Source organism: Vipera berus (genome assembly GCF_964194415.1).
Source record: "Vipera berus genome assembly, chromosome: 2".
Classification (NCBI taxonomy): Eukaryota; Metazoa; Chordata; class Lepidosauria; order Squamata; family Viperidae; genus Vipera; species Vipera berus.
The window spans coordinates 288632204-288654999 of record NC_138203.1 but is presented as its reverse complement, the minus strand read 5'-3'; the positions used below and the strand labels follow the sequence as shown (position 1 = coordinate 288654999).

The 22796-nt window shown below is 44.2% G+C and overlaps 1 protein-coding gene across 1 annotated transcript; it reads left to right on the top strand.

Moving 5' to 3' along the window:
• Positions 1-1161: 1161 nt before the first annotated feature.
• On the top strand, positions 1162-18349 carry LOC308663069 (uncharacterized protein; the record flags this gene model as incomplete). Its single annotated transcript, XM_081319214.1, has 6 exons — positions 1162-1201; positions 2161-2381; positions 3807-3918; positions 4210-4295; positions 13709-13880; positions 15760-18349. 6 exons carry the CDS (start codon positions 1162-1164, stop codon positions 17922-17924), a joined length of 2796 nt encoding a protein of 931 aa, XP_081175340.1. The 3' UTR covers positions 17925-18349.
• Between the last annotated feature and the right edge of the window lie 4447 nt (positions 18350-22796).

The following is a 22796-nucleotide window of genomic DNA, read 5'->3' as shown; positions in this document are numbered from 1 at the left end:
GAAGCAGTTATCCCAAGCTTGAATTAAAGAAATTCAGATATCAATATCCCAACTGACATAGAGTCCCAAACCCGCTTTTCTTCGGATTTGGGGAAAATGTTCATCTTATGAATCTTTGCTAGAGAAGACCTCATAAAGTGAAACATTCACTTTATATAAATCAAAATAAATAAATAAATAAACCCAGACTGTGAATTTTCCTTGTCAATTTCCTCGTCTTCAGGAGAGTCTCCAGATATACCTCAATATAAAGTCCCAGGGGTAGGTAACCGTGGCTCTTTTATGAAGTGTGGTCTCAACTCCCTTTGTACGGTTTAGCCTCCAGCCCCCGAAGCATCTTTGTTGCTCTTTTCTGCATTCTTTCCAAATATCTTTTTTATATTGTGGTGACCTGAACTGGATGCAGTATTCCAGTTCCAGCTCAAGTACCACTTTACAGTTTGTAAAGTGTTTGTAAAGTACTAGAATTTCACATGATAGCAATAGCAATAGCACTCAGACTTACAGTATATATTGTTTTATAGTGCTTTACAGCCCTCTCTAATTTACAGAGTCAGCACAGTTGTCCCCAACAATCTGGGTCCTCATTTTACCAACTTTGGAATGATGGAAGGCTGAGTCAACCTTGAATCGGTCAGGATTGAACTGCTGGCAGTGGGCAGAATTAGCCTGCAATACTGCATTGATTCTGTCCCTCTATTAATGCAGCCTGGAATTGTATTGGCTTTTCAGCTATTGCCGCATACTATTGGCTCATATTTAGGTGACTGACTACTAGAACTCCAAGATCTCGCTCACAGTTATTGTCCTTGTTCCAATTCTACACTTGTGCATTTGGTTTTTCTTGCCTAAGTGTAAAACCTTACTTTTTATCGACCTTGAATTTCACTTTGTTAGATGAAATTAGATCATCTAACTTAGGCAAATTAGATCTAAATAAGATCGAATCTAATTTAAATTAGATCATCTAAATCAGATCATCATTAGATGAAATAGAATCTTCAAACAAGCCAAGCCAGAGTCCTCACCCAAGGCACAAATGACCAGGCTTAAATTATCTTACTTCGGACCTAGTCCTCTGCAGCTGGCTCTGATGTTGGGAAAGGTGGAAGAAAGGAGAAGAGGAGGAGGAGGAGGAGGAGGAGGAGGACGACGACGACGATGACGACGACCAGTGGCAAGGTGAATGGATGCCTCTACAGTGAAGTTGGGGCCCTATAGAAAAACCCAAAGGACCAGATTAAGGATAGATGATCATGGAGAACATCTATCTGGGGTCATTAGGAGTTACATATGACTTGATGACACATAATCCAACCGATAATGTAGACTCCAGAATAACTTCTTTGTCCAAGCATGCAAAAACCCTGTCCTGTCAAAGTCCTGAATTTCTCATTCTCAAAATTGCTACTGTATTCCTTCCTTCCTTCCTTTCCTTCCTTGTCTCTTCCTCCCTCCCTCCCCTTCTTTCCTCTCTTCCCTTTCTCTTCCTTTCTCCCTCCCTCCCTTTCCTTCTTTTTTTCCTCCCTCCCTCCCTCCCTCCCCTTCTCTTCGTTTCTCCCTTGCCCTCCCTTCTTTCCTTCCTCCTTCCCTCCCATTCCCTTCCCTTCTTCCCTTCGTTCCTCCTTCCCTTCCCCTTCGTTCCTCCTTTCCTTCCTAACTCTCTTTCTTTCTTTCTTTCTTTCTTTCTTTCTTTCTTTCTTTCTTTCTTTCTTTCTTTCTTTCTTTCTTTCTTTCTTTCTTTCTTTCTTTCTTTCTTTCTTTCTTTCTTTCTTTCCTTCTTTCTTTCTTTCTTTCTTTCTTTCTTTCTTTCTTTCCCTCCCCAGCCAAAATCATCTCAACCAAATACCACGATGGGGGGAGGATGGGGGGAGGGAGGGGAATATTTGGGTGGGGGTGGGGGGGGCCTCTTTCAATCCCTAAGGCTGCCCTCAGTTTGCGGGAGACTAAGTGAAGCGGGAGGGGAGGATTGTCCGCTCCCCCCCTCCTCCCGAGCGCCAGGAGGCCAATCAAAAGCGATCAACTCCTGCCCCCGCCCCCCCCCGTACACACCCACACACACTCACACACCCACACACACATATCGCGGTCTCAAAGCCAGCCGAGGATCTGCAAGGCGGAGCGGTGGAAAGCGCCCTAGGGTGGAACACGGGCCTGCAGGGGGCGCTCCCGGGCCGCTGGCCAGATGTGGCTGCAGCAGCTGCAGCGGCAGGAAGAGGAGGCGCTGGGGAAGGCGGCTCCTCCTCCTCTCTAGGGCGCCCCACTTCCTGGCTTTAACCCCTGGCAGGCGCTCCTTCGCCAAGGGAGGATCCCGGCGGCGCCTCCGCGAAAGAGCGGAGCCCGGGGAGAAGCGGGGGCTGCGCCATCCGGATCCTTCCAAGGTTGGTCGGGAGGTTCAGCACCGGGACAGGGGGAAAAAAAGCCCTTGGCCGGAGCCCGCTTCGCTGCTCGGGGGCCGCCCTCCCTCCCCTCCCTGCCCCTTCCCTGGCGGGGGCTGCTGAGCAAAAAGCAGGGAGGGAGGGAGGGTCGAGGAGCCGGAAGGGCCGTGGGCTGCTTGCGAGAGGAAGCCCGACTAGACGGAGCCCCTTGTAGGCTCGAGCCCCTCCTGCAGAAGCCCCTCTGCCCGCCTGGCTGGAAGGGGTGAGGTGGGGTGGGGTGGGGAGGGGGGAGGCAAGGAGGAGAGAGTGGTGGGCCAGGAGGCCTCTTTGGGGAGAGGAGTGAAGATTTCCCCCCACCACCACCACCACCATCGAGAGGGATCCCCTCTAAGTCTCCCAGCCGGTCCGTTCCTTTCCCTGTCATCGAGAACTTCCAAGATTGTGGTTCTCCTAGAAGATGGAGGGCAAAGAGGTAGCCGGGAAAGCCCCAAAGGTGGAGGCGGCCAGACAAGAGTTCCTGGAAGGAGGAATTCACCCGGGGGGCCTCCATCAGGACCGGCCATTGAGGGGATTCGGCCACCTGGAGGCTGAACAACCCCGAGAGGTTTGCAGCCACCTCCATCGTCTTTGCCTTCGGTGGCTGCAGCCAGAAAGGAACACCAAAGCTCAGATGCTGGACTTGGTGGTCCTGGAGCAGTTCCTGGCCATCCTTCCCCTGGAGATGGCCAACTGGCTACGGGAGTGTGGAGCCGAGACCAGCTCCCAGGCCGTGGCCCTGGCGGAAGGCTTCCTCCTGAGCCAGGCGGAGGACAAAGAGACGCAGGTGAGGGGAGGGGACATGTCACCCTTCAGGAAACATGATTCTTAGTTACGCTAAGAAGTCCTCACCAGAATTTGAATACAAGAAAATGTCACTGCGTAGGGGTGCTTGGTGTTCTCGGAGCTCGGCTGTGTTTTTTCTTGCAGACGTTTCATTACCAAACGAGGGAACGTCATCAGGGCTGAATGCTACGGTCGCTACAGTGCTACCTCACCAGCACAGATGATGTTAACGTGGTTTGGTAATGAAACGTCTGTGAGAAAAGAACCAAGCTCGGAGAGCACCAAGGACTCCTCAGTCCTCCTCCTCCTCCCTCTTGCACTGATGATGTTCCCTAGTTGGGTCATGAAACGTCTGTGAGAAAAGAACCGAGCTCAGAGAGCACCAAGGACCCCACAGTTCAACTGTGAGCTACAAGTGTTCTCTTCCATCAAATTTCACGTGTGCCTTTAGGAAATATGTTGGGGTGGATGGAAAGTCAAAAACACTCCTCCCTCCCCACTTAGAGATGGTGGAGATGGGTTGTCTGGGATAGAAGATGAGAATCTTCCTTTCCCATCATCCAGCCCCCACCCTCTAAATTTTTCCCTTTGGGTCTTCACATGCAGGAAGGCTCCAGTGAAGTGGATCCACGTGGACCGAAAGCAAAGGGGGAACCAACACGAGTGACATTCTTTAGGGAGATCTCTCAGCAAGAAGAAGCTCAAGATATCTCACCAGGTCAGTGACTATCCTTTCTTCCTTTTCTAGACATTTTAATCTTCCCTGTACACCGCCCTGAGTCCTCCGGGAATAGGACGGTATATAAATTTAATAAAATAAAATAAAATAAATAAAAGTATACCTCTGGATTTTCGGGAATTCTAGCCTGAAAGAAGTCTGACTTCTTTCATCTTCAGGAACTTGTTTTGTAGGAGTCACTTCAGTCTGGAAGGTGCTTTATATTGTGCTGTTCCAGAAATTGTTAACAATATGTTCTAAAATTCTTCCTGCGGTCCCTTTATTTTGTAGGGGACCGTACAACATCGGTGGACCTCTTTGAAACCTCTTCCCCTTTTTCTAGTGGAGCAGCAAGAGCAATTCAGCTGCCAGCTCAGGTAGGAGAAACCTAGCAACTATGATTTGCTGTAAGGAAACCTCCAATTCATTAAAGAGCTGAGGGCACCATAATAATTCCCATTGCAGGAATCAAACCTGCATATATGGTATGTATCATGTTCAACTTGTCAAAATGTTCCCCAAACTCTTTGCAGATACACTACATGCTTCAATGGATTACAGACTGCCAAGATATGATCTTTAGGGCAGGGGTCCCCAATCCCCGGTCCGTGAACTGGTACCGGGCCGCAGCATGCCAACAACTGGTCTGCACAAAGAAGCAAAGCCCCATCCATGGGATGCGGGCAGGATGAATGAACCTTTATTGTCAAAGTACAACCATGTATACATTGAGATTGGCTGAGCCTCCCTTTATGCCCCCAACCCCCAGCTTACAGTGACACAAACCCTCCATCTTATTACACCAGGTGAACTAATTGCACAACACACCGGCCTCACAAGTCAATTATGCATAAAGTTTATAAAAATTATTTCCCGTTCAAAAGCCTAACAGCCCATGGATAAAAGCTGTTTTTCAGCCTGTTGGTGCGGCTGGCTATACTCCTGTATCTCCTACCCAACGGTAGGAGAGTAAAGAGATACCGTCCAGGGTGTGAGTCATCCCTGAGAATTTTCCTCACTCTGGTCTGCAGAACCAGTTCCTGGTGCCCAAAAGATTGGGGGCCTCTGCTTTAGGGTATCTTAGTGAAAGATTGGATCCTGGAAGCCTTATCACCCAACACTTGAGCCTGCCAATCTAATTATTACATTGACCTCATGTCAACATCCCTGCAATTTTTTGGGTAACAGCATAAAAGTGGTTGCCTCTTACCTTCTTGGGGTATGTTTCTTAGCTTCCTAATCTGGCCTAATCTCTGGCATCTTCTGGTCATCCCGCATCAAAGTTCCAAGCGGCCCAATCCCAGAGAGAGCAAGGCCAGGTGCTGTGATCTGCTGAGAGAACACCATCCATACAGGCTGTATCTCTGTTCCGTGTCAAAGACACTGGTATAATTTTCCCTTGGTAGGTTTAGTTCTCATCCAAGCAAGTTTCAAAGTATGAGTGGTTTTCAAAGTCGTTTAAAACGTAGAATGTGGGCACTGTATATCCTCTATCAAGTCTAGTCTTTGATCCATGCACAAATCCTGGTATTAGAGTGCCACAGCTTTGGATAGTTTTCTCAATTTTAGGCCTTGCAGTGGACAGGTTTTTTGTTGTTGTTGTTATTTTTAATAAGAATTGGCCGTTTGTCCTCAGTGTATTAACCACAGCACTTAGAGATCTGTAGAATTTGTAAATGATTTCTGGCTTTGAAACTAATTCAAAATTTTGGCTTTGGTTCAACCGATGCGCTAAAGGGCCAAAATTTGTGAATAGTGACCACAACTGTATTTACTGTTAGCTGGGAATGCTGACTCTGGCCCAGATGTCATTAAGGCTGTTGATTTCATTTATTCAATATAGATTCTGCATAACTCTGAAAAAATCTCAGAATGATAGATAGATAGATAGATGATTAATAATAATAATAATAATAATAATAATAATAATAATAATAATAATAATAATAATAATAATAATAATAATAATAATAATAAATAGTATAAAGTTGGAAGGGACCTTGGAGGTCATCTAGTCCAACGCCCTGCTCAGGCAAGAAACCCTATACCATTTCAGGCAAATGGCTGTCCAGTCTCTTCTTAAAAACCTCCAGTGTTGGAGCATTCACCACCTCTGGAGGCAGGATAGATAGATAGATAGATAGATAGATAGATAGATAGATAGATAGATAGATAGATAGATAGATAGATAGATAGATAGATAACCTTTATTGTCAGTTTTTACTGTGGGCACAATGGCACACGGTAAAAATGAAATTTAGTTGCTTCCTCTCCAAGTGTACACATACATAACACACATTTAAACATACTATAAACAACATATGTATGGACCTACACCCTTACATATAAGTAACATATAAATATTAATCACTCTCCATCTTGAAAACATAATGGAAGGAGGAAGCTTTAGAGTTCTCAAGGTTAATACTGTATGGGACAAAACTGTGACTGAATCGGGATGTTATAGTAATATATTGTTTATAGTAATGCCAGTAATGAAAAAAAATGGTGGGGACATAAAGTTGAAGAAGTAGTAAAAAATGAGCAGGTTAAAATATTGTGGGATTTCTGAATACAAACTGAAAAGGCTCATGTTGTTGTTAGTTGCGAAGTCCTGTCCGACCCATCGTGACCCCATGGACAGCGTTCCTCCAGGCCTTCCTGTCCTGTACCATCTTCTGGAGTCCATTTAAGTTCACGCCTACTGCTTCAGTGACTCCATCCAGCCACCTCATTCTCTGTCGTCCCCTTCTTCTCTTGCCTTCAATCTTTCCCAGCATTAGGCTCTTCTCCAGTGAGTCCTTCCTTCTAATTAGGTGGCCAAAGTATTTGAGTTTCAACTTCAGGATCTGGCCTTCTAAAGAGCAGTCGGGGTGGATCTCCTCTAGGACTGAGCGGTTTGATCCCCTTGCAGTCCAAGGGACTCGCAGGAGTCTTCTCCAGCACCATAGTTCAAAGGCCTCAATTCTTTGGCGCTCGGCCTTTCTTATGGTCCAACTTTCACAGCCATACATTGCAACTGGGAAGACCATAGCCTTGATTATACACACTTTTGTTGGCAGGGTGATGTCTCTGCTTTTTAGTGTGTTGTCTAGATTTGCCGTGGCTTTCCTTCCCAGGAGCAAGTGTTTTTTAAATTTCTTGGCTGCAGTCCCCATCTGCGGTGATCTTGGAGCCCAGAAAAATAAAATCTGTAAATAAATAAATAAATCTGTAAATAAATAAATAAATCTGTAAATAAAATAAAATCTGTCACTAGAAAAGGCTCATAACACCCCAGATGTAATTGTGGTTGAAAAGAAGTAAATGTAGATAATTGACGTGGCAGTGTCAGGGAATAACAGAGTAGAAGACAAGAACTGGAGTAGATCATAAAATACCAATGAATATTTGTAGCTCAGGATTGAAATGAGGGGTCCTTAGTGCACTCTGAGCTTAGCTTGTTTTCTTGCAGACGTTTCATTATTGTAACTAGGTAACATCATCAGCACTGAAGAAGTTAGGGTAATGAAATGTTTGCAAGAAAACAAGCAAGCTCAGAGAGCACCAAGGATTCCTCAAATCATAAAGATCTGAAAATTAAAGTTGAAAGGTTATGGCATAAACTAGCTGCAGTGGCCCCCAGGATTATTAGCACCCTGTGTGTAATCTTGGACAGCACTTAGAAAAAAATGCGCGTATTGACAAAATTTCCATCCATCAATTAAAAAGGCCACATTGCTTAGACCAGGGGTAGGCAACCTTGGCTCTTTTATGACTCGTGGACTTCAACTCCCAGAATTCCTGAGTCAGCTGCTGACTTCCGAGGTAGGTAAAATGAGGACCCAGATTGTTGGGGGCAATAAGCTGACTTTGTAATAATGCCGCTTGGGGTGTGTGTGAAAGCCCTAACAAGCAGGCATATACATAGAATGAAGGCTACTGCTAAGCTTGTAAGCCGCCCTGAGTCTTCGGAGAAGGGCGGGATATAAATGTAATAAAAATAAATAAAAAATAAAATAAAAGAGCCAAGGTTGCCTACCCCTGGCTTAGACCAACACATATACTACACCAGTACATTCCGACATCCAAGGTTTTGGGGATGAGTATGAGGGCCAACATCAGCTAAAAACTGCCAGTTGTGATTTCACACTATTTTGTATCTACTTCAAAAAACAAAGCAGGTAAGAATTAAAAAAAAAACACCATATGGCAAATGTGGCCAGCAACAGAGCTCACAATGGACACTGTAGCCTAAGCTAGGTTTTAACCATTTTGAAACCTTCATCAGAGCCGGAGATTCCCCGATTTCAGGGTCTCTAAAGTTGACCCTGTTTAAGAAGGGATCCAAAGTACCATGGGAGATAGGGGATGCCTCAAATAATTGGGTCCTAGGCCATTGTAAGTCATAGTCAGCACCTTGAATTGCACCCAGAAGCAAATTGGCAGCAGTGCAGATCACAAAACAGAGGCATACCAAGACATTTTCATCATTGCTCATGCCATTCTGGGCCGGTTGAAGCTTCCAGGTGGTTTTCAAGGGCAGACCTACATAGAGTACATGGCAGTAGTCAAATTCCCTGGGGCTTGAATGACCGGAGGGCCTCCTCATCCAGGAAAGAGCACAATTGGCGCACTAATTGAAGTTGCATAAAGGCAACCTTTGCTATGGTGCCCTCTGCTCCTTAAGCAGGAGCTGTAAATCAAAGATGACTTCCCATGCCCAGATTATGTGCCACCTTTGAATGGGGAAGAATAACTTCATTACCAGGCTAGGTAACATCTTCAGCGGCGTTTAGGGGATGTCTGTGTCAGTGCTCTTCTGTTTTGTAAGGGCTTCAGGGGTGGGTGTGTCTAGTGAGGGTCTTGTGATGGGTCAGGTGTGAGTCATCAGAGAGAATCTTGTGATGGGGAGGTTATTTCAGGTCAGGATCAGTGGAGGGTGTGAATTATCAGTGGGTCAAGTGTGAGTCATCAGCGAGTCATCTTATAAACAGAAGTGCTCTGACACAGACAAACGCCGCTGAAGACGTTACCTAGCCTGGTAACGAAACACTCGGAAACCAACCCACCAGCTTGGAGAACGAACCTTTCCCCTCATCTTACACCCGAGCTACAGACATTCGCCACTATTGCAAAGTACAACTTCACCCAAGGTCAGAGTTACAATCTCCCTGGATCTAAGTGGCCCTAACAACCACAGCCACTCAGTCTTGGTAGGACTGAGCTGAAGACATGTTCCATCCAGGCCCTTGCAGCCTCCAGGCAGAGGGACACTTAGACAACCTCATTTGACCAGCCTGAGTTCAAAGCCCAGTGGTTTCATGTGGGTGTTGAATTGAGGGGGGGAGAGCATCCCACAAAGGATGACATCTCCCTCCCAATAGAATAGAATAGAATAGAATAGAATAGAATAGAATAGAATAGAATAGAATAGAATAGAATAGAATAGAATAGAATAGAATAGAATAGAATAGAATAGAATAGAATAGAATAGAATAGAATAGAATAGAATAGAGCTGGAAGGGACCTTGGGGGTCTTCGCTCAAGCAGGAGAATCTATACCGTCCCAGACAGGTGAATGTCTAGTCCAGACATGTCAAACTCGCGATGTCACTTGATGTCGCACAGTTTATCAGGACGGTTTTGCCATTGACAGCAATGGGGTGGGCGCAGCTTCCGGATGACACGTCCGGCCTGTGGGCCAGCAGTTTGACACCCCTGGTCTAGTCTCTTCTTAAAGATCTCCAGTGATGAGGTGCCCACAATTTCTGGAGATAAGCTGTTTCACTGGTTGATTGTCCACAATGTCAGGAAGTTTCTCCTTAATGCCAGGTTGCTTCTCTCTTTGATCAGTTTCCAACCGTTGTTTCTCGTCCTGCCCTCTGGTGCTTTGGTGAACAACCTGGCTCCCTCTGCCTTGTGGCAGCCCCTCAAATACTGGAACACGGCTATCATGTCTCCCCTATTTCCTCTTTTCTTTAGACTAGCCAAACCCAAGTCCTGCAGCCGTTCTTCGTATGTTTTACTCTCATCAATACTGACCGAAAACAGCCCTGAAGAAAGGAAGAGAACCATCACAAAATAGTTCTCCCAGGTTCCCATGTCCAAGAAGGCTTGTTGTTGTTGTTGTTAGCTGCGAAGTTGTGTCCCACCCATCGCGACCCTATGGACAACGTTCCTCCAGGCCTTCCTGTCGTCTACCATCTTCTGGAGTCCATTTAAGCTCACGCCTACTGCTTCAGTGACTCCATCCAGCCACCTCATTCTCTGTTGTCCCCTTCTTCTCTTGCCCTCAACCTTTCCCAGCATTAGGCTCTTCTCCAGTGAGTACTTCCTTCTCATTAGGTGGCCAAAGGATTTGAGTTTCAACTTCAGGATCTGGCCTTCTAAAGAGCAGTCAGGTTGATCTCCTCTAGGACTGACCAGTTTGATCGCCTTGCAGTCCAAGGGACTCGCAGGAGTCTTCTCCAGCACCACAGTTCAAAGGCCTCAATTCTTTGGCTCTCAGCCTTTCTTATGGTCCAGCTTTCACTGCCATACATTGCAACTGGGAAGACCATAGCCTTGACTATACGCACTTTTGTTGACAGGGTGATATCTCTGCTTTTTAGTGTGCTGTCTAGATTTGCCATTGCTTTCCTCCCAAGGAGCAAGCGTCTTTTAATTTCTTGGCTACAGTCCCCATCTGCAGTGATCTTGGAGCCCAGGGAAATAAAATCTGTCACTACCTCCATTTCTTCCCCATCTATTTGCCAGGAATTGAGAGGGCCGGATGCCATGATCTTGGTTTTCTTAATGTTAAGTTTCAACCCAAGTTTTGCACTCTCCTTCTTCACCCGCAACAAGAGGCTCTTTAGTTCTTCTTCACTTTCTGCCATTAGAGTGGTATCATCTGCATATCTTAGGTTGTTGATGTTTCTTCCGGCAATCTTAATTCCAACTTTTGATTCATCTAGCCTTGCCTTTCTCATGATGTGCTCTGCATATGTTAAATAGGCAGGGCGACAGTATACAGCCTTGCTGGACTCCTTTCCGAATTTTGAACCAATCAGTGGTTCCATGTCCAGTACTCACTGTTGCTTCTTGGCCCACATATAGGTTTCTCAAGAGACAAATAAGATGGTCTGGTATGCCCATCTCTTTAAGAACTTGCCACAGTTTGTTATGATCCACACAATCAAAGGCTTTAGCATAGTCAATGAAGCAGAAGTAGATGTTTTTCTGGAACTTTCTAGCTTTCTCCATGATCCAGCGTATGTTGGCAATTTGATCTCTAGTTCCTCTGCCTCTTCGAAATCCTGCCTGCACTTCTGGTAGTTCTCGATCCACATACTGCTGGAGTCTAGCTTGTAGGATTTTAAGCATAACTTTACTAGCATGTGAAATGAGTGCAATGGTGTAATAGTTTGAACATTCTTTGGCACTGCCTTTCTCTGGACTTCGAATGTAAACTGATCTTTTCCAATCCTGTGGCCACTGTTGAGTTTTCCAAGTTTGCTGGCAAATTGAGTGTAGCACTTTTACTGCATCATCTTTTAAGATTTTGAATAGCTCAGCTGGAATACTGTCACCTCCACTAGCTTTGTTGTTGTTCAGCTTTTCTAAGGCCCACTTCACTTCACATTCTAGGATGTCTGGCTCGAGGTCACTGACCACCTCATTGTGATTATCAGGGACGTTAAGCTCATTCTTGTATAGTTCTTCTGTGTAATTTTGCCACCTCTTCTTAATCTCTTCTGCCTCTGTTAGGTCCCTGCCATTTTGGTCCTTTATCATGCCCATTTTTGCATTAAACGTTCCCTTCATCTCTCCAATTTTCTTGAAAAGATCTCTGGTCCCCCCTATTCTATTGTTTTCTTCTATTTCTTTGCATTGTTCATTTAAGAAGGCATTCTTATCTCTTCTAGCTATTCTCTGGAATTCTGCATTCAATTTGGCATATCTTTCTTTTTCTCCCTTGCCTTTTGCTTCCCTCCTTTCCTCAGCTATTTGCAAAGCTTCTTCAGACAGCCATTTTGCTTTCTTGCATTTCTTTTTCTTTGGGGCGGTTTTGGTTGCTTACCTGTTCTACAATGTTGTGAACCTCTGTCCATAGTTCTTCAGGCACTTTGTCTATCAGATCTAATTCCTTAAATCTATTTGTCACCTCTACTGTATATTCAACAGGGATATGATTTAATTCATACCTGAGTGGCCTAGTGCTTTTCCCTACTTTCTTCAGTTTAAGCCTAAACTTTGCAATGAAAAGCTCATGGTCTGAGCCACAGTCAGCTCCTGGTCTTGTTTTTACTGACTGTATATTGCTTCTCCATCTTTGGCTGCAGAGCATATAGTCAATCTGATTTCTGTGTTGACCGTCTGGTGATGTCCATGTGTAGAGCCGTCTCTTGGGTTGTTGGAAAACAGTGTTTGCTATGACCATCGTATTCTCTTGACAAAATTCTATCAGCCTGTGCCCTGCTTCATTTTGTACTCCAAGGCCAAACTTGCCTGTTATTCCGGTTATCTTTTGGCTTCCTACTTTAGCATTCCAATCCCCCATGATGATAATGTCATCATTTTTTGGTGTTAGTTCTATAAAGTGCTGTAGGGCTTCATAGAACCGGTCAATTTCATCCTCTTCAGCACTGGTGGTTGGGGCATAGACTTGGACTACTGTGATATTGAATGGTTTGCCTTGGATTTGAACTGAGATCATTCTGTCATTTTGAGGATTATATCCTAGTATTGCTTTTCCTACTCTTGTATTGACTATGAAGGCTACTCCATTTCTTCTAAGGGATTCTTGCCCGCAGTAGTATACCTGATGGTCATCTGAATTAAATTCACCCATTCCTGTCCATTTTAGTTCGCTGATACCTAAGATGTCGATGTTCAGTATTGTCATCTCTTGTTTGACCACATCCAGCTTTCCTTGATTCGTGGATCTTACATTCCAGGTTCCTATGGAGAAAAAATCTTTACAGCATCTGACTTTCCTTTCACCACCAGACACATCCACAGCTGAGTGTCCTTTCGGCTTTGGCCCAGTCGCTTCATTCTTTCTGGCGCTACTAGTACTATCCCTCTGCTCATATTGGACGCCTTCCGACCTGAGGGCCTCATCTTCCAGTGTCATATCGTTTTGCCTTTTGGTATTGTCCATGGGGTTTTCATGGCAGAGATACTGGAGTGGGTTGCCATTTCTTTCTCCAGTGGATCATGTTTTGTCAGAACTCTCTGCTATGACTTTTCTGTCTTGGGTGGCCCTGCACGGCATAGCTCATAGCTTCATTGAATTACGCAAGCCCCTTCGCCACGACAAGGCAGTAATCCATGAACGGGATATATATACTGCCTGTCGATGGCCTTCGGTTAGGCTGAAACAGGAAATAAAGGTTTCTCCCATGTTTGGGACCTAGCAAGGTAATCTAAAATAGTTAACAAGCATTTAACACATATCTCCCTTGCTTCTCAGCTAACAAAATGAGATAGATCTTGTGGCCTAGAGGTAAAAACAACTGCCTAATGTGCAATCAGCCCAGGTTCGAATCTCAGAAGGGTATGGCTGACTGATGAAAACAAATAAGTTTGAAATGCATATCAGTCTCCCTTTAATTCTTTGTTAGCAATCTAAAAAATTTACATATACCGGTATATACAAGTGAATAAAAATTAACATTTCTGCAAAATGTTGTTTATTCCAAAGGGGAATAGCATGTAGCATGATGGATATATGTAGTGTATGTATGTGTGTGGCCTCTGTGTGTCAAACCTTTCTTGAGGTTTTTTTCTCAGTTAAGCAGGAATGTTCTTGTTCTCTTTCCAGACTGTTGTGTCCTTCCAGGAGGTAGCAGTGTGTTTCACAAAGGAAGAGTGGGCTCTGCTGGATTCCATGCAGAAATCCCTCCATGGGGAAGTCATGATGGAAAACTCTAGAAATGTGACTTCTCTGGGTAAGGGCCCTCACTTCTCTGAGTTCATGGTGGAGCTGAAAGCAAGTAAGAATGAATCAAGCAGAAGTCCTTATGCAGTCATTTGTCCCTGAAACTTTTCCCTTCTTTCTTTTTCATGATTTTCATCATTTCCATCTACGCATGACTTTCTTTTCCTTTCAAGTTGTCTTTCATGCATTTTGCAACTGGATCCATGTTCCTTCTCCTTTTTGTATTCAGTCCATATTCTTTGAAACTCCTGGTCGTCTATATTCCCATTAATGACATGGTGAGCCATATAATCAGTGCGAAGTTGTCAAATAGATAATTACTGTACGAGCAGGGAAGACGAAAAGATTCAAGGATGAGAATACAGACCCAACAATCACAGAAAATGCATTTTCACTCCTCCCCATCAAATTACATCAAATTCACTGTTACCAGTGAACACCAAAGGTCCTTTTTCATCAGAGGTTACTTTTATATTTGCATCTTAATCCTCTTTCCTGTATCCCCCTAGAGATCTGGCAGGACATATAACATAGTGATGGCAAACCTTTTAGAGACCGAGTGCCCAAACTGCAACCCAAAACCCACTTATTTATCGCAAAGTGCCAACACGGCAATTTTATCTGAATACTGAGGTTTTAGTTTAGAAAAAACAACTCATACATTAACATCTTTTGTCTTAAAAGAAAAACAAAATAACAAAGTTTTCAATGATACAAACAACTTTTTACTGGAAGGTAAAAGTTTGCATTTGGCATGCTTTTGAACAATTAATGTGATTTTTGCTGTTGTATGCTTGCTGATAATTTGTCTAACCCTGGCTTATACTTTGTAAGTTTGAGAGCAACACATACAGCACTCAGGTCATCTGTTAGTCTTTTTCTGGTGTCAGATTTGATATAATTCAAAGCTCAAAACAGCGCACTCACTCTGGAGGCTTGTTTTGGCTAGGAAGAGGCTTGAGAAATGGCTTTTTCCTGCGAAAACCTAGCCAAAGAGCAAGGCGTGCAGGCCCACAGAGAGGGCTCCAAGTGTCCCCTCTGGCACACATGCCATAGGTTTGCCACCACTGACATATAACTTCATAAATGATGGTTGATTATGTACATACCTATCCAACATGCATACTTTGTGGTTCTGATGTCCAGAGCTTTCAATTATGAAAAAAACTTTTCCTGACTGTTTTGACAATAATAATGGAAAATATTTCCCCTAGCCAATCCAGGTTAATGACAAGATGCAAAAATTTTGTGTTCGGTTGATTGACTGCAATTGGCTAAAATCCAGAATTCTAATGCTTGCAAGCAAACATCTCAATCCGTTGAACTAAAACACATTTTCATTACTCTCTTTTTTTCTTTCCTCTTCCTTTTTGTTCATTGTTTAAATCTTTATTTATTAGCAAGGGGGGAAAAAACAGCTCATGAAATCGGTGGGAAATACTCCAGCAAAGGAATAAGATTTGAAATAATTGTGTAAACAAAATCTGATACCGTGATATCTCAGCAATCATTGTTCATTGGCTCCGGGAGGCATGATGAGTACCAAAAACGATGAGTACCAAACAGATTTTTTCCCATAAGGAATAATGTAGTGATTCACAAGGCAGCTGACAACAACAAGTTCTAGCTTGTGTGTTGTGTGCCAAACAAATGATGAGCAGCAGGACAAAATGTTGGTGTCAAAATGCATTTGATCAGTTTCAAAGCAGTTGAGTACTAACTAAGGTACCATTGTATAGGTTGTAACAATATAGAAAGAGAATTTTGGAAATGCTGATCAACTCCCATTAGAATTAGCTTATTAACTAATAGAAGTTGATCTTTGGTGCCTCATCCAATTTCTGTGTGAAAGGTCTTACGGTAGAAGAGTTACACTTTTTTTAAAATCTCTCTTTTTTTTCTTTTTCTCATTCATCCCCCCCCCTCCCCCCAAGTAGGAGATGAGCAGGAAACTGTGAATGATCAGGAACTAGATAGAGGGATGTCAGAAACATTCGAAGAAGAAGTGGGACAGGAGACTCCTGAATGTCAATGGAGCTCAAAGATACACGACGAATACCACCTTCAGTATATGGGAGATAATGCATCCCTTTCTCAAGGTGTGGAAGTCCTTGAGTCCTCAATCCAGCAGGAACAGATGGAAAACAGAACTAACTCTTGGCTACTACATAGCACCGTGTTAAAAAATAACTTGGACTTAGATAATCAGGGTGCAACCGAGACGGAATACAACTATGATGAAGGCAGAAACCCTGAATTGTCTTGCGGGCCAACCTTCCCTCCTCCTTCAGGTCCAGAAATCCACACTGGGGAGAATTCCTATGAATGCAAAAAGTCCAGAGAGGAATTCGGTGATCCTGATAACCTTGCTTCCCATAAAACAACACGCACGGGCAAAAGAGCGCATAAATATCTAGAGCATGGAAAAAAGAGCCTCAAGCAGAGCAGTCTGCTTACTGCCCAGACGAAGCTTCACAACGAGAAACCATATCAATGCAAGGAGTGTGGAAAGAGCTTCAGGAGCAGCAGCCACCTAACTTCCCATCATAGGATCCACACCGGAGAAAAACCTTATAAATGTATAGAGTGTGGAAAGAGCTTTAGGCAACGCAGTCATCTTATTTCTCACAGAAGGATCCACTCAGGTGAAAAACCATATACGTGCATCGAGTGTGGAGAGAGCTTCAGGCTGAGCAGTCAGCTGACATATCACATGTGGAACCACACGGGGGAGAAGCCGTATAGTTGTGCGGAATGCGGGAAAAGTTTCAGCAATGTCAGTTCCCTCACTTGCCATAAAACCATCCATACGGGAGAGAAACGATACAAATGCACAGAGTGTGGGAAAAGGTTCAGGAACAGCAGTCACCTTACTTCCCATAAAAGGATCCACACAGGGGAGAAACCATATAAATGCACAGAGTGTGGGAAGTGCTTCAGAGACAGCTCTGCCCTGGTGTCTCATAGAACAATCCACACAGGAGAGAAACCATACAAATGTATGGAGTGTGGAAAGAGTTTCAGCCAGGGATACTCTCTTACGACCCATCAGATGATCCATTCAGGGGAGAGACCATATAAATGTATGCAGTGTGGAAAGAGCTTCAAATGGAATAGTCACCTTACTGCACATCAGAGGATCCATACGGGAGAAAAACCATACAAATGTGTGCAGTGCGGAAAGAACTTCAAAAATAGGAGTAATCTCACTAGCCACAAAAGGATCCACACAGGTGAAAAACCCTATAAATGCATGGAGTGTGGCAAGTGTTTCAGAGGCAGCTCTGCCCTTATTTGCCACAAAACCATCCACACGGGAGAAAAACCATATAAATGCATTGAATGCGGAAAGAGCTTCAGCAGAGGCAGTTCCCTTACTTTCCATAAAAGGATTCACACAGGGGAGAAACCCTATCAGTGTCTGGAGTGTGGAAAGAGCTTCAACCAGAGCAATTCCCTTATTTTCCATAGCAGTGTCCACACGGGGGAGAAACCGTTTAAATGTGCAGAGTGTGGAAAGAGCTTCAGCAAAGAAGGTTGCTTTATTTCCCACAAAAGGATCCACACAGGGGAGAAACCTTATCAATGCCTGGAGTGTGGAAAGACGTTCAGACTGAACAGTCAGCTTACATCTCATCAAAGGATCCACACGGGAGAAAAACCATACCACTGTATGGAGTGTGGAAAGACGTTCAGATTAAGCAGCGATCTTACTTCCCATAAAAGGATCCACACGGGAGAGAAACCGTACGAATGCATGGGATGCGGCAAAAGCTTCAAGCGCAGCAGTGACCTTACTTCCCATAAAAGGATCCATACTGGAGAAAGACCGTATCAATGTATGGAGTGTGGAAAGACCTTCACAATGCGATCGTCCCTCACGTCTCATAAAAGGATCCACACAGGGGAGAAACCGTATCAGTGCACAGAGTGTGGAAAGAGCTTCCGTGAAAATGGATCTCTCACTATTCATAAGAGGATCCACACAGGAGAGAAACCGTATCAATGTATGGAGTGTGGAATGAGCTTCAGGTTGCGCAGTCAGCTTGCGTCTCACAAGAGTATGCATAGAAGTTTATCCATAGAGCCTGCACTGTAGGAGAAAAAAAATGGCATTGGTTAGAATAGGCAGAACCATCCCCTTCCTAGGGGCAAAATGAACCCTCTCTACTCAGCGATAGAAGGCCCAGGAGTACAGAGATACTGAGAGGCGAGCAAAGGCTTTGGAAAGCAAGGCCCTTGTATGACAAGCCATAAAAAATATCCCTAGGAATTTACTATGTTCGTATAACACACTGTTCACTCAAATACACCACCATTATTTTTACAACTCTGTTCCACTGTCTCACGGATTCCATATCTGTCTTCTCTAACCGAGGCACCCATCGCATACATGCTTAACACAATTATTTTCAACATTCATATGTATATTCTCGTTTGTGTCAGTGTATAAGGAGAGACCTCCCTTTTTAGATTTTTGCTTCTGCTGTCTCTAGTACTATAATAAATATATTCTTCGGTGGACAGTGTTCTAGTTTCCCTTTTGAATTAAAATCTTGGGATGTTTTGTGGGAGACTCTAATCTCGGAGGGAAAAGATTCAGTTATGTTTCCTGCTGGCGCCAACATGGGTTTCATTGGGTGATGAAAGTATAGGAGCAAATGGAGGAGAATATTTGTAGCTCAGGGTGGAAATGATGGGTCCCTGATGCTCTTTGAGTTTGGTCTTTTTTCTTGCACACATTTCATTACCAAACTAGGCAACACCATCAGTGCTGGGTATAGGAATAGTTTATAGTATAGTATAAGGTAAAGGTTCCCCCGCACATGCGTGCTAGTAGTTTCCAACTCTAGGGGCCGGTGCTCATCTCCATTTCAAAGCCGAAGAGCCAGTGCTTGTCCGAGGACATCTCCGTGGTCATGTGGCCGGCATGACTAGACGCCAAAGGCGCACAGAATGCTGTTACCTTCCCACCGTAGTGGTCCCTATTCTACTTGCATTTTTATGTGCTTTCGAACTGCTAGGTTGGCAGAAGCTGGGACGAGTAACAGGCACTCACTCTGTTACGCGGCACTTGGGATTCGATCCGCCAAACTGCCGACCTTCTGATCGACAAGCTCAGCGTCCTAACCCACTGAGCCACCGCGTCCCTTATATATAGTATATGAACAGTTATATTATTGTTCCTTAATGAATCCGTTAGGAAACAGTTTTGTAACTTTATGGAGGTTTCTGGAACTTTATTTTCATTGGACCATGATGATCCAACCGTTTAAAGGGTGACCCACCAGTGTACAGGAAATAAACTCGGTGCTTCTTTCTGGCAAAGCTATATTGATTTGATCATTCCTTAACAACCTAACACAAGTGGGAAATAATAACAATATTTATAATTTGCATGAAACTGCCTGCACTGTGAAGTAAATTTAAGTGGCTGGATTATTTATACAGCAGTGTAGATAGTGTGCAGGAAGGAGCAATGAAGAGAGGAAATAAAATTTTTAACTTTTGAAACCGTTGATAGGAGAAGCTTTTCAATCCTAGGAGGTTTTGACTGATTATCTGCCACAAGAGTTCTTAGTTACTTACACCACATAGTTTTTTTCCCCAAGACAATCAGCCTAGCCTGATCCTTTAGGTCTTCAAAGGGTACATCCATTGCCACTGTAACTGAGTCCCTCCATCTTGCAATTGGCCATCTTTTTTTACTGAAAAGCAAAAAACTAAAAACACTTAAAAACGTTTGCTATTTTATTCTCAGAAATTCTAGCTGGTAAAATTAGGATATTCACTCTGCATAAGCTTTTTAATTGTATATAATATATGTGCAACATGATCTGGTTATTAATGACCATCAGCCCATTGCCACGGGCAAATCACTGTTTTTAGCTTATTGCCAGGACAAAGGGCTTGGTTGATGTTGTGGGGGGGTATTTTTTGGGGGGGTTGTTTTTTTTTTAACTATCAATAATCATATTGACTCAGACTCAATAGAGACAAAGCACTGGAAATCTGGGCAGAATTTGGATAGAAAATGTATCTTCACTTCAGTGACCGCGGGGATGGTGATGGGGACCGTGTTATTTCTCAAAAGGAAAGCTTTCAAATAAATGAAACTTGAAGATACGTGCAGAAATGTAATATTTAATAATAAAACTATTTCCTGTTTCAACTACTTAACTATCTTACAAGCCCTTTATCTCTTTTTCTAAAGATTCTTTATCTACACTAGATTCTGTCAAGTCCATTTTCACTATATTTTCATCACATTTTATTCTGTGTCTCCAGTATAGAGGAAGTCCGCAGTTAAAGGTGGTTACGAGGCTTCAGCAACGTTATGCTGTGCTGAGCAAATAGTTATGCCTGGTTTTTCATACAGGTAGTCCTCGAAGTGCGACCACAATTGAGCCCAAATTTCTGTTGTTAAGTGAATTTTGCAGACATTTCTTGCTACAGTTGATAAGTGAATCACTAGTTGTTAATAACATGATTGGGAAATAAATCAGGCTTCTCCATTGACCTTGCTTGTCAGAAGCTCATAAAAGGCAATTACATGATCCTAGGACGCTGCAGCCATCATAAATATAAACCATTTGCCCAGTGTCCGAATTTGGTGTGACCATGGTCGTAAGTGCGATGGTCGTAAGTGTAAAAAATGGTCATAAGTCACTTTTTTTCAGTGCTGTTGTATTTGAACAGCCATTAAACAAATGGTAAGTTGAGGTCTTCCTGTAAGGGAAGTTGCAATGTCCCAGGTCATGTGATCACCTTTTGTGACCTTTTGACTGTCAATGGGAAGCCAGATTCAATTAACAGTTGTGTTACTAATTTTAATGATAAGGGCCCCTCTATGAGGGAGATGGGCAGTTAAAAATATGAAGTATAAATAAACAAAATGATAACCTGGACCAGGGGTGTCAAACTGGCGGCCCAGGGGCTGGATGTGTCACGTGCAAGCCACACCCAAACTAGCTCCGCAATGGCAAAAAAGTCACGATAGGCTACGATACATCATGTGACACAATGGAGTTTAATACCCGTGACTTGGACTATTAAATGTGTATGGAGATTCTCAGTCATGGTTGTCCCAAAGGTGCCATTTTCAGGAGGCAACTGGACTTCCTTGTGTTTCTTTTGAAGAGGCTTCGCTTCTCATCCGAGAAGCTTCCTCAGCTTCTCAGATGAGAAATGAAACATCCTCAAATAAAAACAAAGAAGTTGCCTGTTGAAAAAGCACATTCGGGACTGAACTACTAAAATGGTTAGTGATAAATGAGAGTCATATGACATGCTTTATTATGTCGCTTAGCAAGGGCACAATTACAGTTGTTAAGTGAGGACTAAAAATGCAGCCGACTTCTCTGCTTCTGTCACATTAATGCCTGTACATCTCAGTGGTTGCTCTCTTTGAAGCCATGTCCCTTTTCCCACAGAGTTCAGTTTTTTAAAAAATCTTTTAAAATTTCTGATTTCTATTTCCATTCAGTTTAATTTCCCTTCCTTTTTTTCTCCTGACTTCTTCCCATTTAGCTGGCTCTGAGGGAAATTTTCCCCTCAGGCCGCTTCTGAGGGAAGCCAAAAAGCACCTCTCTCTCCACAGTTTCCTCAGCTACTGCCTCCTTCCTGACTGCCTCTCCTAAATTTAATTATTTAATTTAATTTAAATTTCACTCTTTGCCTCTGTTCATTCAGCCCAGTTGTCGTCTAGGCTGCGTTGACAGAAACCGCCCCCAGCAGCCATCTTGCTTTCCCCTCAGCCTTCCTTCCCTGCCTGCCTGCCTGCCTGTCCAGCGGTGTTGTTTGATTGGCCACTGCTGCTACATTATTGGCAGCTGCGTTGTCCTGACAACGGAGACAGGCTAAGAGAGAAGGAATGGCAGAAGTTCAGCAGGGGCTTCTTGAGCTGCTCAAGCAACCTGCCCTTCTGTGGCTAGGGTCCAGGGGGCGCTCAGGGCCCTTCCTGAGGACAGGTGGGCCTCTGTCCCTGCTTGGAAGTGATCTGTGAGGGGGACCTTGAACCCAGATGCTCCCAGATGGCCTCTCCTTGTGCTTCCATGTGGGGCAAGGAGACGGGCTTGGGGCTTCAAGGAATGCCAGAAGAGACACCCAGAGTACTATGGGAGGAAGTCCATCTGAACCAAGCCCAAGACAAGCCCCAGGATTACCTGGTGGTGTCCTATGCAGCAAAACAAAACAGACACATTGATCGACAATCAGCCTACCAACCACTCAGAATCCAAATCCACTGCATAGCCAACCAGAGACAGCACCGACCCTCAAGCAACCCACCGAAGTCCCCTCCTCCACCCTCACCAGCAGTTCACCTCCCCATGACCCATCACAAGTCTCTGATGACTCACTCCTGACCCATCACAAGACACATCACAGACCCTCACTCTACACACCCACACCCGAAGCCCTTATAAACAGACGAACATTGACACTGACATCCCCTAGAATTGAAGTCCACGAGTCATAAAAGAGCCAAGGTTGCCTACCCCTGCGCCTAAGACGTTACCTAGCCTGGTCATGAAATGTTCAGAAACCAACCCACAAGTTTGGAGAATGAACTGCCACCCTCCAACAGAATTTTTCTCGTCTTCTCCCCTCCCTGCAGAGCGGCCAGGCAGATTCAAAATGGCCCCTGCATGTTGGAGAGAGTTCAGTCACGGGATCGTTGGCAAGGCTGTTATGAAGAATAGGGAGAGCTAGTTTAATCTGGGTCAGAATAGATCTGGAAGGGACCTAGGAGGTCTTCTAGTCCAGCCCCCTGCTCAAACAGGAGACTCTCCCAGGGGTGTGAAACTCACCATGTCACGTGACGTCGTGACATATCGTGACTTTTCCCCCCTTGCTGTTGCTGGGGTAGGTGTGGCTTCCACGTGATGCATCCTGCCTGTAGGCCGGCACTTAGACACCCCTGCCCTATACCAGGGTTAAGCAGCCTAGGCTCTTTTATGACTCATGGACT